This window comes from Cornus florida, unplaced genomic scaffold (assembly GCF_030987335.1).
Source record: "Cornus florida cultivar Cherokee Brave unplaced genomic scaffold, ASM3098733v1 CherokeeBrave_3.0.0_Hap2_Chr03, whole genome shotgun sequence".
NCBI classification, from domain to species: Eukaryota; Viridiplantae; Streptophyta; class Magnoliopsida; order Cornales; family Cornaceae; genus Cornus; species Cornus florida.
The window spans coordinates 18988230-19004711 of record NW_026775573.1 but is presented as its reverse complement, the minus strand read 5'-3'; the positions used below and the strand labels follow the sequence as shown (position 1 = coordinate 19004711).

Genomic DNA, 16482 nt, shown 5'->3' with positions numbered 1-16482 from the left:
AAAAGCAGCTTCAAAGTTTCTTGGGAATCTTGAATTATGGACGCACTTTTATTAAAGGGTTATCACAAAAGGAACTTCCTTTAATAAAGAAGCTACAGAAAAATGTCGCTTTTGACTGGACTGATAGTGATACCACCATTATCAAACAAATCAAAGCTGATTTAGTTCATATCCCTGAAGTCTATTTTCCTCAAACAGGAAATAAACTTATTCTTGAAACAGATGCCTCCGAGCTCTGTTGGGGATGTGTTTTAAAAGCCATCCCAAAAGAAAAATGGTGTGACGACACTCCGTCATATCCGATGATCCGAGCCCGTAAAGCTCCAATCACCAAACTTCTTCAAAAAGAAGAGTTAATTTGTGGATACAATTCTGGGAAATTTAAACCCAATGAACATAATTACATCATTTATGAAAAAGAACTTCTGGCAATAAAATTAGCAATCAAGCGATTTCATATCTACTTAGCACCTGAAGATTTTATTATTCGTACTGATAACCAAGCAGTAAAAGATTTTTTAATCAACAAAAAGAATTGCTTAGATGGAAGACGCTTAAAATGGTTTAATGTTATTGCTCAATATTCTTTTGCTATTGAACATATCAAAGGAACTAACAACTTTCTTGCAGATTTCTTAAGCAGACCTTCAGAAGTATCTAACACAGATATTTCTCTTCCTATGCACACAGATGGATGAACATATTACTCCACTAAAGGATAAAGATGGTTGGATCACTGTTGCTAAAAAAGCAATATCTAAACCAACTCCATCACAACCACAAAAATGGTTCGTGGTTTTTGCAGGTCACCTGCCTGGCATCTATGAAACCTGGAATGACTGTCACAAACAACTCCGTTCATTTAATGGTTCTTGCTTTAAAGCTTATGACACGCTTATAGAAGCCCAAACCGTTTTCTATAATGTGGGACAAGCTTCTCAAAAAATGTTTTCCAAAAATACGGATATTGCAGAAATTAACAATTTCTATGATCCTGGTCTTCCAAACTATCTTTATGATGAAGTTAATAATGTTTGGAAAACACATAAAATCAGTGCAAATAAGAAATTCAGACAACATTTGAGTTCTCTTACCGCCCTCATAGCTGAACAATCAGCCATGACGGAGGAGCTTAAAAAGCTTTGCATCCAGATCTGTCTTACTATTGACTGGGAAAAAGATTTTTCTCTCTCACAAATAAATTGTTTTCTGAAACTCGCCCAGTTGGAGACTTTCATGCCAGTAGGTACCACTATGTGGGAAAAAATGGAAGTCGATTTGATTCATTTGATTGATTTGATTCATTTGATCTAGCCTTTATTCAATTCAGTGTTTGGTATAAGTAGGGTTACAAGTTGGACACGCCCAACCCAGCCCGGTCTCAACCCAATCTCAACCCAAAGTTGAGTTTGGGACGGGCTATGTATATACACCAAAGCATAACACAAAAATAGGTTGATTGTTGGAAAAAGACACGATATCTATTTAGAGCATGCAAACACAATCTAATTTAGATTATAAATTCTCTAATTTAGATAAAAAAAAATAATAATAATAACTTTTTATAAAAAATCTAAGTTTATATAAGTTGTAGGTTCCATTTGGTTGTCATGCTCTTTAAAAATTGGCCTAGGTTAATAATTAAGGAAATAAAAGAAAATGAAATGATACTAATCATATTTAAGAAAAAGAAAGAAAATGATGGGTGAAAATTACCTCTAATGAAATAATGTGCTATTTACTCTATTTTGAAATGAGTGGTCCAAAAATGGTCAGGTCACCCATGTTTGGGATGCATAACAGGAACACCTTACGAAAATGTTGGGATATACTTTTACTTTAAAAAATAGAGGAAATAGACTACTGTGTGCTTGGAGGTAATCCTTGTCCAGAAAATTATACTCTTATTATCATAATCCTTCTCATTGATATTGTCTTTTATAAAAATTAGGACAAATTTAAAATAATTATCCTAGCATTTTCTTCCCTTTCTTTTCATTACTCATCAAAATCCCTCCGGATCTTTCTATTTCCTTTCTTTTCTTTTTTAAATTTTAAACCAAACACTAAATAAAATAATAATAATAATCACACCCCTCAATTTTATTTTTTTGATTTGTTTTCAAGCAAACAAGTGTTATTACAGTAAAACTAGCGAAGAGGTTTCCTCTCTCTACCTAAAATAACTTGTTTTGATTATTCATGAAACCCTTTTGATTATTCATGAAACCCCTCTCTACCGAAACAAGAATTGCCAAAATTTCATATTTCTTCCAAATTTTCGGGCGTTCCTCCAGTTGCGACTTTCACTCACCCACTGTGTGTGAGCGTTGTGTGTGAGTTCCACACCACACTACTCCCACTCACGTTCTGTGTGAGCTTTCTCCTCTTTAGTATATGACAATCTAATCAACATAAACTAATTTCTTCATTGTTCATCAAACCCAATGGTTCATCTCAATAATTGGCTCCAACCCTGGAAAGTTTGCTGCTGCAATGGATCAAGGTATTTATATTTAATTTATGTATTACATATATGTGAAAATCAGGAAGTTCTAGTTACATGGATTGAGGTATTTATCTTTAATTTATACATTATAAATATGTGAAAATCGTAAAATTCTAGTTCTTGAAATAATGATTTTGTGCTAAACGCATCACCATAAATATTAATTTACAATTGATGCCTATTGTTCGTTTCAAGTCATTGGTCTTTGGCATAGTTAGTAAGAATACAACATACAATTTAAAGGTTTCTGTGAGTTTAGGAGTTAGTTCTATCTAGTGATCATGCTCCTATGTTAGTGAAATTTGTGTGTTTTGATATCTAAGCAAAACTCACTAAAAAAATTCACTTCGGATACGGCCAAGCTGGTTACACGCTGGACTTTGGAGCTTAGCAAGCCCAAGATATGGGGTTTAAGTCCTTTTGGGTGTTCTTTGTGGCTAGCTTCCGTTGCTCCTGTAGTGACTTACCTGGGTGGGGAGGCGCCCTTCCGGGTCCTCGGAGATTAGTCGGGTTGTTAAGGGGCCTAAGGGTTCGTGCCATTTCGGACACCCTGAGTTAATAATAAAAAAAATTAAAAAAAAAAAAAACTCACTAAAAAATATATAATATAAAATAGTCAGGAAAAGTTCTGTTCGTTTTTGGAAGGTGAATCTCATATCAAGCTACCGAAACCTTGTGGCAAGATTGGAATGCAATGAGATAGGTTCTTGTTAAATTCAAAATTGACTTTTTTTTTTTTTTTTTTTTTTTTTTTTTTTTTTTCATGGAAAGATCAGTAACTTGAAACAATAATGAAATCAACCAGTCACAAATTCATATGAATTTACACTCTCTGATATTTTTTGTATTTTTTTATTTTAATGTACATTGAATCAATACTCATTAAGCGCAAAGCCAAGCAAAGCACAAGGACAAGTTCGAATATATGGCGGCTCAAAATATGTCGTAAGAATCTTATATGAGTTCCAATATTTGAGTTAATTCAGGATAACAAGATAACATTAAACCAATATTTTGAATCTTTTCAAACCAAGGTTTATTTAGAACAGTCAACACCTAAGAAGCACGGACACGGATACGACACGACACGGACACGGCGACACGGCAAATCCAAAAAAATTAGGACACGGACACGGCGAATAGTATATATATATATATATCAGCATTAATAATTTTTTTTAAAAAAACACTGATATGTTTAGGTTGGAATATATATATATATATCACTGATATGTTAGTATATATATATATCAGCATCTTTAGGACACGGACACGGCGAATTGTGGCATCTTTAGGTTAGTATATATATATATCAGCATCTTTAGGGTAGTACAAAACAAAAAATAGAACATATCAGCATTAAAAAATTTAAAAAAAAAAAAAAAAATTTAACATATCAGCATTAAAAATTATAAAAAAAAAAAAAAAAAATTCCAGAAAAGTGTGTCCGAGCCGTGTCCGAGCTATCTGAGCCGTGTCCGAGCTGTTTGAGCCGTGTCCGAGCCGTGTCCGAAAAATAAAAAAAATAAAAAAATTCCAGACACGTTTTTTGGCGTGTCCGTGCTTCCTAGGTCAACACATTCCACGTTCAGCTCAATCTGTAATACATGAAGTAGTAGTAGAAAGGACATTTATATATGTCCACCGTATGTGTCATTGGTCGTTAAAATTATGTATAAGAGTCCAAAACCTCCATAAGTTATTGTAATTATTTGGACGGCCAATTTTAATTGGAAGAAAGAGCGGACAATACAAGCCTATGTGCTGGATTTTGGCATTTCTTTTGGCAGATGTATTAATTCTCTCTTCTAAGGATCTGCCTTCACAACTACTCTCACTTTCTCTCTATATTCACAGTTGCTCTTTATCTCATTCTACTCTGCAAAAGAAAAGAAGATGGCTGAAGCTTTGGTGGGTGGAGCATTTCTCTTGGCTTCCATTCAAATGCTGTTTGATCGAATGGCTTCTCGTGAGTTCATAAGCTTCTTTTCCAAACGAAAATTTGATGATGGACTCGTACACAAGCTGAAGTTAACCTTGTTGGCCATTCAAGCAGTGCTTGATGATGCGGAGGACAAGCAAATAACCAACAAGAACGTGAAAGATTGGCTTGACGAGCTCCAGCACGTTGTGTACCAAGCTGAGGACTTGCTGGAGGAGATCGCTACCAAGGCCTTGGGGAAGAAGTTGGAAGCTGATCATGTTCAGTCCCAAACCCAAGGCAGCACAGCTCAGGTTGGTTTCAGTCGATTTTTTCATCCGATCACGTGCTCTCTGTTACCAATTAATCATTCGGTCTCGACTTCTGCTTATCTGTCCGATGAATCAATTGAGTTCAGGATGAAAGAGGTCATCAATGAGTTGGAGGGGTTTGTCAACCAAAACAATTCTCTTAATTTGGCGGAGAATGTTGGAAGAAAACAGTGGCAAAGACAAGAAACAACTTCTCTCGTTGAATCTAATGTATATGGGAGAAATAACGACAAAGAAAGGATAATCGAATTGTTGTTGTCTGACAATGCAACTGGGAATGAGATTTGCGTGATCCCCATTGTAGGCATCGGTGGGATGGGCAAGACAACACTTGCTCAACTCATATACAATGATGCTAGAGTAAATGGGAATTTTCATATGAAATCATGGGTTTGCGTGTCTGATGCATTTGATATCTGCAAGATAACAAAGAAAATTGTTGATGATGTAACTGCATCAAACAATGATTTCAACAACCTTGATCAACTTCAAATCAAGTTGAAAGCGAGTCTCGCAGGGAAGAAAATTTTAATCGTCTTAGACGATGTTTGGAATCACAACTACAATGATTGGGACTTCTTAAGAAGACCTTTCAGTGGTGGAGCACAAGAAAGTAGGATCATTGTAACGACGCGCATTGATGAGGTTGCATCAGCAATGGGCACTGTTCCTAGTCATCACTTAGAGCAATTGTCGTTTGAAGATTGTTGGTCATTATTTTCAAAGCATGCATTTGGGAGCAGAGACTTTATGGATCATTCAGACCAAGAGAGCATTGGCAAACAAATTGTGGAGAAGTGCAAAGGCTTGCCTTTAGCGGTAAAATCACTTGGAGGTCTCTTGCGGTCTAAACAGGATATTGAGGACTGGAAAAATATATTAAAAAGTGAGATATGGGATTTGGTGAGCGAAATTTCTCCGGCTCTACGATTGAGCTATCATTATCTCCCTTCACATTTAAAGCGATGCTTCGCACATTGTTCGAAATTTCCTAAAGATTACATATTTGAAAAGCGAAAGTTAGTCCAATTATGGATAGCCGAAGATCTTGTGCATCAGCCCAAAAGCAATAAACTAATGGAAGATGAAGGTAACTATTACTTTTGTGAACTATTATCAAGGTCTTTCTTTCAAAGATTGAGTGGCATCAATTCCTGTTTTGTAATGCATGATCTAATCCATGATTTGGCTCAACATATCTCTGGAAAGTTTTGTTTTAGGCTAGATGATGACAAGCCACTCGATCGTATCTGTGAAAAAGTTCTTCATTTCTCATATGTTCAAGGCGAATATGATGCATTTGAGAAATTCAAGGTTGTTAATGAGGTGCAGTATTTGCAAACTTTCATATCATTTCCACGAGGTTAGGTGTCTTTCTTGGGCAATAAGGTATTACATGATATGTTACCAAACCTGAGATGCTTAAGGGTGTTATCTTTGTCTAATTATCAGATTTTTGAATTGCCTCAATCCATTGAAAAATTGATACACTTACGCCATTTGGATCTCTCTAGGACAAGAATCAAACGCTTGCCTGATTCGGTTACAACCTTGTATAATTTGCAGACATTAGATTTGGCAAGTTGTGAAGGTCTCATTGAGTTACCCGTGAATATCGGGAAACTAATGAACTTGCGCCATCTTGATGTTAGAAGAACTGCACTAACTGAAATGCCAATGCAAATCAGCAAACTGAAAAATCTCCAGCAATTAACAAATTTTGTAGTTGGCAAAAATAGCGGGTCAAGGATTAATGCGTTGAAGGAACTTTGTCAACTTCGGGGGAATCTTTGCATTTCAGGGCTTCAAAATGTAACCGGTGTTCCGGATGCGTCAGAGGCCAATTTGAAGGATAAGAAGCACATTGAAGGGTTAGTGCTAATATGGGGCGGTGATACTAATGATTCAGAAGAGGAAAGAAATGTACTTGATAAGTTACAGCCGCATGCAGGGTTGAAGCTTCTCATCATCGCTGGCTATGGAGGCACAAGATTTCTGGATTGGTTAGGGGGATCTGATTCGTTTCCTCACTTGGTGTCCTTAAGTCTTATAAGTTGTTTAAATTGCTATTCCTTGTCGTCGATTGGGCAGCTACCCCGTCTAAAGTATCTAACAATTAAAGGGATGGAAGCAATAACAGAGGTGGGTCAGGAGTTCTATGGTGATACTTCTCTAATCAAACCATTTCAATCTCTGGAGACACTAAGGTTTGAAGAAATGCCAGAGTGGAAAAAATGGCATGCATTAAGGGGTGGAGAGTTCTCTTGCCTTTTAGAGATTTCTTTGGTGGACTGTCCCGAGCTGACTGATGAATTACCCAACCACGTCCCTTCTCTAAGGAAAATTGAAATTTCTGGTTGCCAACAGCTTGGGTCAAATCAGGTGAAGCAGCTGCTGCAACACCTTCCTCCTCTTGAAGTATTGATGATTTTGGGTATGTTAAACTTGACAGAATTGCCGATGGAACTACAAGGCCTGCGTTCTCTTCAGGAATTGACAATTTCAAAATTGCCAAACTTGAAGGAATTGCCACGGGAATTATGCAGATTAATAAAACTTGAAAGTTTGGAGATTGAGGAATGTCAGAGCCTTGTGTCATTTCCGAATATGGGATTGCTGCCGATGCTTAAGAAACTGAGGATTGACGACTGTAGTGGTCTACAGTCCCTACCACTACCACTACCAGAGGGGATGAGCGTGATGCCATTTGGTGGTCTACTTCCTCTTAGATTGAAAACACACAACATCTGGAATTGTAGGAGTTTATCAAAGCTTCCCCTGTCAGAGGAGACTGAGCATTACCACACATCCATTGAAGATTTGAGCATACGCCACTGTTATCTTCCCAAATCTCTGTCGTTAGGTTTTTTTCCAAAGCTTCGCTCTCTGGAGATAACAGGGTGTGTAAATTTTGAAACACTTTCAATTCCAGATGACGAGCTTCAAAATCTGATGGGCATTGAGATAATGTTTTGCCCTGAAATGGTATCCTTTCCCCATGGAGATGGAGGATTATTGCGGGCTCCCAATCTGACAAAATTGATCATAATTGCTTGCAATAATTTAAAGTCGCTGCCGCAACAAATGCACACCCTCCTCCCATCTCTTCAATATTTGAATATAGGAGAATGTCCAGAAATTGAATCATTTCCAGACGGAGGTTTGCCATCCAACTTAAGTTTTTTTAACGTCTTTAAGTGTGAGAAACTGGTGAAGGCCCGGATGGGGTGGGGTTTGCAAACACTCCATCTTGATTATTCTGCATCAGCGGTATATATGATGAAGAAGTGTTGGAGTCATTTCCAGAGGAGTGGCTATTGCCTACCACTATTTCCCATCTTAATATTGCAGATCTTCCAAATCTGAAATCACTGAACCACAAGGGCATTCAACACCTCACCTCTCTTAAAAATCTGGGCATCCAGAGATGCCCTAAGCTCCAGTCCTTGCCAGAAATGGTACTGCCCAACTCCCTCTCTTCCCTGAGACTAAAAGATTGCCCATTGCTGAAACCACACTGCCAAAGGAAGAAAGGGGAAGATTGGCCCAACATCTCCCGAATCCCACGCATAGAGCTCGATGATGAAGCCATCATAAACTTGGAGTGAGGGAAAAACAAGTGTAGATTCATTATGTATATATACTGGACCAGAGATTTAATTGGAAGGGCAGAAACAGAAAGCCAAAAGGCTACTGGTTCAGAGAAAACAAAAGGTTAGTTTCTGTGTGGATTTATATATATATATACACATGTATTGATTCCTGTATTGTTGAGCCTTTCTTTTGCTTTTACATGTAGGTGTACTGTATGGAACCAGCTCAAAGTGCCTTTCTTAATGGAGGAATGCCTGGTGAGTGGTGAGTCACATTTTCTTTTTCGCTGCTGTTTAAAAATATGGAAAGGGAAAAGAGAATTGACAGTAATTATTCTTTGCTCTTCGTTCGTAATATATATTTTGAGGTAAATTTACAAAACAGAACAGTTGAAGCAGGTGAAAAATCTTTTTAGGAGTGCAATTTCAAGGATGTAGTGAAAGACAGATAGCATGTGGATTGACTGAGGATATGGCCTTAAATAGTAGCTCACCCCAAGTAATGGGGGATGGCTTGGTGGTGGCTGTTGCGACACAAAGTGTATCCTTTTTTCTTTTTTTCCATGTAAGTTGTAACGTTCAGAAATTAAAATTGATGTGCATTTTTAACCTGTTCAGAAGCACTAAATGAATAGCAAGGCAATCTATTTTGTTAATGCAAAATCTATCTTCTTTTTGACACTAAGCATATCCTTTTTATCCAAATCATGTTCAGAAATGGTTTGAATCTTTTCTGCTTGCTAAACTCAGATGATGGTATGCGTATTCCTCTGACTGCCACACAAAGCTAAAGAACTTGCTAAATTCGATGATTTCAATCCAGAAGATGGGATGATTCTTGTGAATGGTACATCTGTAGGAATGAAACTAAAATTTGATGTGACACCTGTATCTAAGGTTTGGTTCCCTCTCTTTTTCCCATTTAAGATACTATTTTATCATTCAAATGCTGCTAGGATTTGCAGAATGTGTTACTTCTCAATTTGTTAATTGAACATCTCATGAAAAATGAATTGCTCCATTTGTGTAACATGCATTATACTTCTTAGGTAACTCTTGGGGTGGAGCATTATTGGAAAAGGAAGCCATTATTGCAAATGGTATTTAGCAGGAAAAAAAAGTTCTTCCATTTAATCCTAAAATAAATTACGTATCATCAGCAGTGAAAATGACTTTCAAATTTTTTTATGGCTTTATTGATGATGATTTTGTTTTTTAAAATACTATGTAGAAGACATTGGAACTTCCAATTCACATAATCAGAGAAAACATGCCCTTAGTATTCTGGAGTACGGTAAACTGTATAGATCAGGTTACAATGAGGAATCACTATGCGATATGCAAACATGAACATGACATCAAATTTGGAGGCATAGAAAAATTACTTCATTTGCAGTCCTTTCATCATTTTTTCCATTGAACCATGATGTATCAAATTGCTAGTTGTTGTTACCCATCATTGATAATAAAATTTTCTCCTCTTACCATAAAAAATTCTCTCCGAGAGAAGAAAATTTCACTTCTTATTAACAAATCTCAATTCAATCTTGGTACTTACCTGTGTAATACAAATCAGTTGAATTCTTTAAAACAATTAGGAATAAACTGCCTAAAATACCAATAAATCCAGTACTGCAAATGAGGATGTCATTTACATATTTTTCTCCTTCTGTCCCACCTTTAAGGTCCTGCCAAAAATTAAAAAAAAAAAAAAAAAAAAAATAGAAGAAAAAGGAAAACTAGAATAATTCAACTCCTTTTTGCAAGTAGTTTAGTGGATGTCTATACTGATTGTTCATATTAGAATGTAAAATGGATTGTTGTAGTGGCAATCGCGAATATGCCTAGTTCAAATATGTGTTCTTGTGCAGTTATGGAAAATTTTCTTGAAATTTTTGGCAGGATTGCTGATTGCCAATGTGTTGTGTTTACCCATAGTGTCTCAGAGATTTACCTTTTACATGATGCTTAACTCAAATTCGCAACCAAAATTTACTGACTACCTGTGACATTGAATGCTAATTGTTTTTTATAGATGAAATTCACCACTTTCATCTTGCTTTTTGACAGGAAGCTTTGAGTCATTTTACTCAGTGTTTGATGCCATCTATACACCAAAATGAACCAGACTCTTGCAAGAAGCACTAGAATCAGGAGCCAACGTTGATGTTGGGACAAAGATGTTCAATAATCAAGCATTTGTACATTTTGAAAGGTTCACTGGCTTGCCCGGTAAGATGAAGTCAACAAGCTGCTTAATCTAATAGTTCTTTAATTTTCGTACTTTAGAGTCTTTGTTCTTCTCCTTTCTCATGATCATTGCTTCAATTTCCTACTGCAGCACCAATAGCACTAATTAAGAGAACTCTGACAAGAAGCACATAAGAAGGAACTGCTTGGTTGAAGTCTCTTTGCAGCTGGTTGGATTTGTATCGATTACAGCTAATTCATTTCAATTTATGAGTTTCGTTATTTAGATGTTTTTCTGTTGTACACTGAATTTTGACATCATTGATGGATGAACCTAAAGACAAATCCTTTATTTCGACATCCTAGAGTATGGCCACGGGAAAGCCACGAATACAGTTGTTTTATGCATTTCTGCATTTTCTGGGATAACATTTTTGAGTAAAGATTCTATTTCAGGTGGCAGATTCATCTTTTATTCTTTAAGAAAAATGGTTTGGCAAATACCTCCTTTTGTACTCCTCTTGTTATGCTATCAGACTCTCTCTCTTATACTCACTTTTGGTCTAATTCTATTTACTGTGTGTGTATGGCTATCCTTTGGTGTTTATCAAGTTAATGGAAGTTGGTTTGATTCACTTGATCAATTGTTTGGTACTAGCAATGTATAAACACCAAAGGATAGCCAAAAAAAAAAAAATGGGTTGAATGTCGGAGAAAGAAATGACATCTATTTGGAGCATGCGAACCCAATCTCAACATTCTTAGAATTTGCGAACCCAATCTCAACATTCTTAGAATTCATCTTTACTAAGACTATAAACAATTGTAGTAAGAGTATTCTATTTTCTTCTTGAAATCAAATTTTCATATCTGATATGTTAATTACCATTTATTCTAAAAATTTAAGTTCGAGAACGTTTATATTTAAATCCTTCAACACGTCTACCATCTAAAAACTTAGTTAAACCCTTCAACACATCTACCATCTAAAAACTTAGTTCTTAGAGAGATATTACTTTAATGTTTAAATTCTTCAACATGATATACAAAATCTTATCATAAGGGCCTGATGGCATTCATGGAATACATTGGGACTAGACTTGCCAAACATTGTCGGACAAGCATAGGCCAAAGCCCAAAAACCAAAAGATGACCATACAAGGGACCAGAAATATATGATTATAGTAACTTGACCCAACCCAATATTAACCCCTAGCAGCCAGCTCAATACCCTTTTCCAATCAAGGGCCAAAGCCCAACATAAAGTAACCGTTACTAAAATAACGGCACTCTGCAATATAAGATTTAAACCCTGGTAATGGATAGGGCTGCAAGTTGGCCTGGCCCAACCTAGCCCAGACCCAACCCAACCTCAACCCGAATTGGGTTGGGTTAGGCCAGCCCCGAATTGTATCTAACATGGGTTATGGTAAAACCCAGTTCGAATATTTTCGGGTCGGTCTGGACGGGCTCACGGGTTGAGTATTTTAAAATAATAATTTTTTTTTTTCGAAAATATATATATATTATATAGATATATATATTATATATATATTTGATTATATTATTATTAAAAAACAACAAAATTTTAGGGCAAATCATTTCAGCCTCCACAATCGCATGTCTCATTCTCAACTCTCTCTCTCTCTCTCTGCAACTGCAAACTACAAAATCTACAAGAATCAGAAGTTCAAAACCCATATATTTTCAGATCTCAATATTAAATTTATTTATTTATTTTAAAACCCAGATGTGGTTCCTCCAAATCATCACCACCACTTGCCAGAATCTGATGCCAACTGCAGAGCTCTTCCTCCGCCGCCACCCGAAGAAGAAACCTTCAAAGAAATGCTCTCTGAGACACCCATTCCGAAACCACCCATTTCTACATAGATCGAACCCACCAACAACAAGCTGCCTAAAGTCGATGAAGCCAAGATCCAACCAATAGCTGTGATTAAACTAACAGATGATATCATCTCTGAGGTTTCTGAGGTTTCAGACTTGTACAGTTTCAGCGAGAGTTTCTCGACGATGACGGTGACCGATAAAGAAGATGACGACGGAGAAGTGAACCAGAGAGTCGAGAGGTCCCTGCGAAGGTCTCAAAGAGACGGCCGTCCTCTGGCGAAATCGCCGGCGCGAGGGAGAGGAAACCCAGATCTCTAGCGAGGAGGCAGGCGCCATAACCGGAAAGAAACAACATCGCCGAATGAGTCCCTTTTTCATGTTGGGGACGGCGGTAGAGAGAGAGAGAAGAGAGATGAGAGAGAAAGGAGAAAAAAAAAATTTTAATTTTGGGTTTTGGGTTGGGTTCGGATTGAGCTCGAGCCTAACCCGAATATGTTTGCGTTTTGACAAAACCCAACCCGAACATGAACCCGATTTATGAATTGTATGTCCAGATTTCAAATTTTTTGGGTTAAGGTTGGGCTGGGCTGGGTTACCTGATAGGCGCCGAATATTGCATATTCAAGCACCCTTATTTACAGTATTTAAGTCCATTATTTTATCGTATTGCATATTCTAGCTTCATTTGCATGCTTTTGTTTATTTTCAGGTTGGTTCCCCAAAGAGAGTTAAAAGAAATGCTTTGACGAGTTCTTAAAGAATCAAAGCACGCCGTTGCCAAGGACCTTCATTTTGGCCAAGATTAATGATCCATGGGACTCATGACGCTCTATGCAAAAAGTTCTAGGAAGAATTGCCGCATCTTCAGGCCGAGCCAAATCATTTCAGGTTGCAAGTAGCAAATTGGTGCAAGGCTGTAACAGCGCGGGCGCCGGTTCATTTTCGTCAGACTTTGGCCTCCAATTCGGACCCTTTTTATGTGCCAATTTGGTCTTTAGTAAAACAAAAAATATGAAGGGTTATAAGTCAGCTTTCCATAGACATGAAGTTTGCCTCATTTGGAGCTCGGAGCAAAGAGTTATGTCATTTTTACCAAAGGTGCGCAGAACAGCCTGGCAGCAGTGAAGTTTGACTTTGCTCTTCATTTTAGACCTACCAAACTTGAGAACTGGACTTCCATTAAAACATGGCGTATTTAGAGCTTTGAATTAGCTTTCCAAATCTTCAAACGGTTCGTCATTTAGAGTTCGGAGCAGAAAGTTATAGCTGTTTTACCAAAGTAGTGCAAAGCAGGTCAAGAGAAAGGAGCATTCTGCCCAAACTTCGAGCGCTCGAAGTGCTTATTTAGAGCGCTTGAACTTTGAGCAGAATGCTCTCCGGGATCCATCACTTCAGCCCACTTGCACTTTGATTCCCTCATTTCTGATTTCCATCTTTATGGGTTGGTTGGAGATGTCTTTTGGTGGGGAGTTGAGCCTTGTTTGGTGGGGTTTTGGTAAGATAATGTCTACAAGAAGGTGAGGGGAACCACATATCAAAAATGATATCTCATCTTGCAAGATTTCTAGAGAGAGAAAGAAGAGTAGAAGATAGAATTCTTGAAGCTACAACAAAGGAGCTCGAAAATGGGGATGGAGACCAAGCTTCTTCCTTCTTCTAAGGCTCCCATGGGTAACTAAACCTCCATCTAGGGAGGTGATGAGGCCCCTTCCTTGTAAGCATGTTCTAATTTAGGCTATATTTTGGGGATTACAATGTATATTCTATGGTCTTTTCATAACCAAGAGCACTTCATTTGTTGTAATGAATGTTGATACATGTATGGATGATTTCTGTAAGTTGATTATCTTGTTTTAGATGATGTCTTATATTAATCATATTGCTTGAGTTTTCACGGTGAGAATGGAGACAAGGTTATGAAATGGTTTAATGGCATGTTGATAAGTACTTTGATAGATCATTGCTTAGGTGAAGCCTTTGATGGTTTGTGCTTATTTCTTACCTTCATGTGCTTCATCATTTTATTTAGGGCTTGATAATTTTTCATTCAAGTAAATGTGGTTAAGCTACACCTTAGTTAGGTAGTCTAAACATGTTCACCTTTGATGGATCATGCTTGCTTGAGATTTAATGTACATCTTGTTGATTATATGTTAACTATGTGTTGCTATATATTTCTTGACCATCATATATTGTTTTTCCCCCAATTTTGCTCTAATCTAGCATGTGTATAGGGATAGCGGCGGATTCACTTCCCTAGTTCTCTTTACTTGTATTTCATCTCCTTCAAACTCTTGCAAACTTTTATTTTATGCACCTTAATTTCAAAGCTTAAGTGACAACCAACAAATCCTCTATGAACACCCCGTATCATTCTAAAAAGACTCTAGACACTTAGATTGCCATAGATTAGCGCAGTCCCAGTGGTTCGACTTACCCGACCAATAGCACTATTTTACAATGATTCGTGCTATTGCGAAGGTTGATTTATTATAGATCGAATTCTCAACCGATTAATTTTTGGCGCCTTTGCCGGGAACTGCAAACGGTTTAACAACCGAAGTTTTAGGGTTAATTTTAGTGTGATTTTTAATATCATGAATTGTGAATATTTCTTTTTTAGTTTGACCACCATATGTTGTAAGTGAGATTCTAGGGACTCGAAGCTCGCCGAGGGAAAGCTAGCTAATTTGTAAGTCTAGAGGACCCCAGGTAAGTCTCTTGACCTTCTAGTTTCGTCATTGTAATATATTGTCCATGTGTTAAACTTAATGATAATTTAGTTTTAAAGCCCTGGTTGAGGCTTTTATCTTGTTTAAATTTCGTGTACAAGCATCGGTCCTTGTCGTGGCCATTTAAATTCTGTCTTGATAATTGAGGAGAATGGGAACATCATATGTGGAGTTGTGAATGATGAATAGTAGCATTGATAGCATTATGTACTGTTGATGTTTGGCCGTAGATCGCTCTCCCTACCAACTCTTGACTCGCCAGTTGACATAAATTCACTTAAAAGAACTCTTAGACGAAACCTTAGGGAATCTTCTAGCGAAAGAGAACTTGAAACTGAATTTAACACAATGGCTGAAAATGTAGGAGATGTCAGAAATGAGGGAATTAATAATGATAGGGCCGAAATTCCAAATGTAGAGCCAATGACTCTCAGGGACCATTTCATCCCTACTACATATGCTTCACCTTCATGCATAGTGATGCCAAACATCGATGCGGCTCAATATGAGATCAAATCAAGTACTATTCAAATGCTTCCATCTTTCCATGGCCTTGATAATGAAGATCCGTATAAGCATCTTGATGAATTCCTTGAAATCTGTTCGACTATCCGGTTGAGAGGTTTTCCTGAGAATGCACTCCATCTGCATCTTTTCTCATTTTCTTTAAAAGATAGGGCAAAGTATTGGTTAAACTCACTCACTCCAAATTCCATCACTTCTTGGGCTCAATTACAGCAAGAATTCCTTAAGAAGTATTATCCGGTGAGTAAAACCAACCAAATGAGGCGTTCCATTCTTAGCTTTTCTCAAACGGATGGAGAACAACTCTACGAGATTTGGGAAAGGCTACATGACCTTCCTAGAAAATGTCCGCATCATTTGATTCCAAAATGGCAATTAGTGCAAGCTTTCTATGCTGGCTTGACCGAACCCCATAGATTCATGGTTGACTCTTCTTGTGGTGGGATGTTCATGTCCAAATAGGGCTATAACACGAATCATTGTAAAATAGGGCTATTGGTCGGGTAAGTCGAACCACTGGGACTGCGTTAATCTATGGCAACCTAAGTGTCTAGAGTCTTTTTAGAATGATACGGGTGTTCATAGAAGATTTGTTGGTTGTCACTTAAGTTATGAAATTAAGGTGCATAAAATAAAAGTTTACAAGAGTTTGAAGGAGATGAAATACAAGTAAAGAGGACTAGGGAAGTGAATCCGCCTCCATCCCTATACATATGCTAGATTAGAGCTAAATTGGGGGAAAAATAATATATGATGGTCAAGAAATATATAGCAATACATAGTTACCATATAATCAACAAGATGTTCATTAAATCTCAAGCAAGCATGA

General features: G+C 37.3%; 2 protein-coding genes across 4 annotated transcripts; both read left to right on the top strand.

Moving 5' to 3' along the window:
* The first annotated feature begins 2151 nt into the window (after positions 1–2151).
* Positions 2152–6130, top strand: LOC132299791 (putative disease resistance RPP13-like protein 1). Its single transcript, XM_059796609.1, has 2 exons — positions 2152–2506; positions 4367–6130. Exon 2 carries the CDS (start codon positions 4406–4408, stop codon positions 6128–6130), a length of 1725 nt encoding a protein of 574 aa, XP_059652592.1. The 5' UTR covers positions 2152–2506; positions 4367–4405.
* Positions 6131–6163: 33 nt separating this feature from the next.
* Positions 6164–11114, top strand: LOC132299790 (putative disease resistance protein At3g14460). Of its 3 annotated transcripts, none has more exons than XM_059796608.1 (6): positions 6164–8476; positions 8562–8613; positions 8746–8920; positions 9106–9252; positions 10426–10587; positions 10697–11114. In XM_059796608.1, exon 1 carries the CDS (start codon positions 6164–6166, stop codon positions 8126–8128), a length of 1965 nt encoding a protein of 654 aa, XP_059652591.1. In that variant the 3' UTR covers positions 8129–8476; positions 8562–8613; positions 8746–8920; positions 9106–9252; positions 10426–10587; positions 10697–11114. The 3 variants fall into 3 exon arrangements, with proteins under 3 accessions (XP_059652591.1, XP_059652590.1, XP_059652589.1); XM_059796607.1 differs by having other exon boundaries at positions 8562–8620; positions 8755–8920; XM_059796606.1 differs by having other exon boundaries at positions 8562–8620.
* Positions 11115–16482: the final 5368 nt, after the last annotated feature.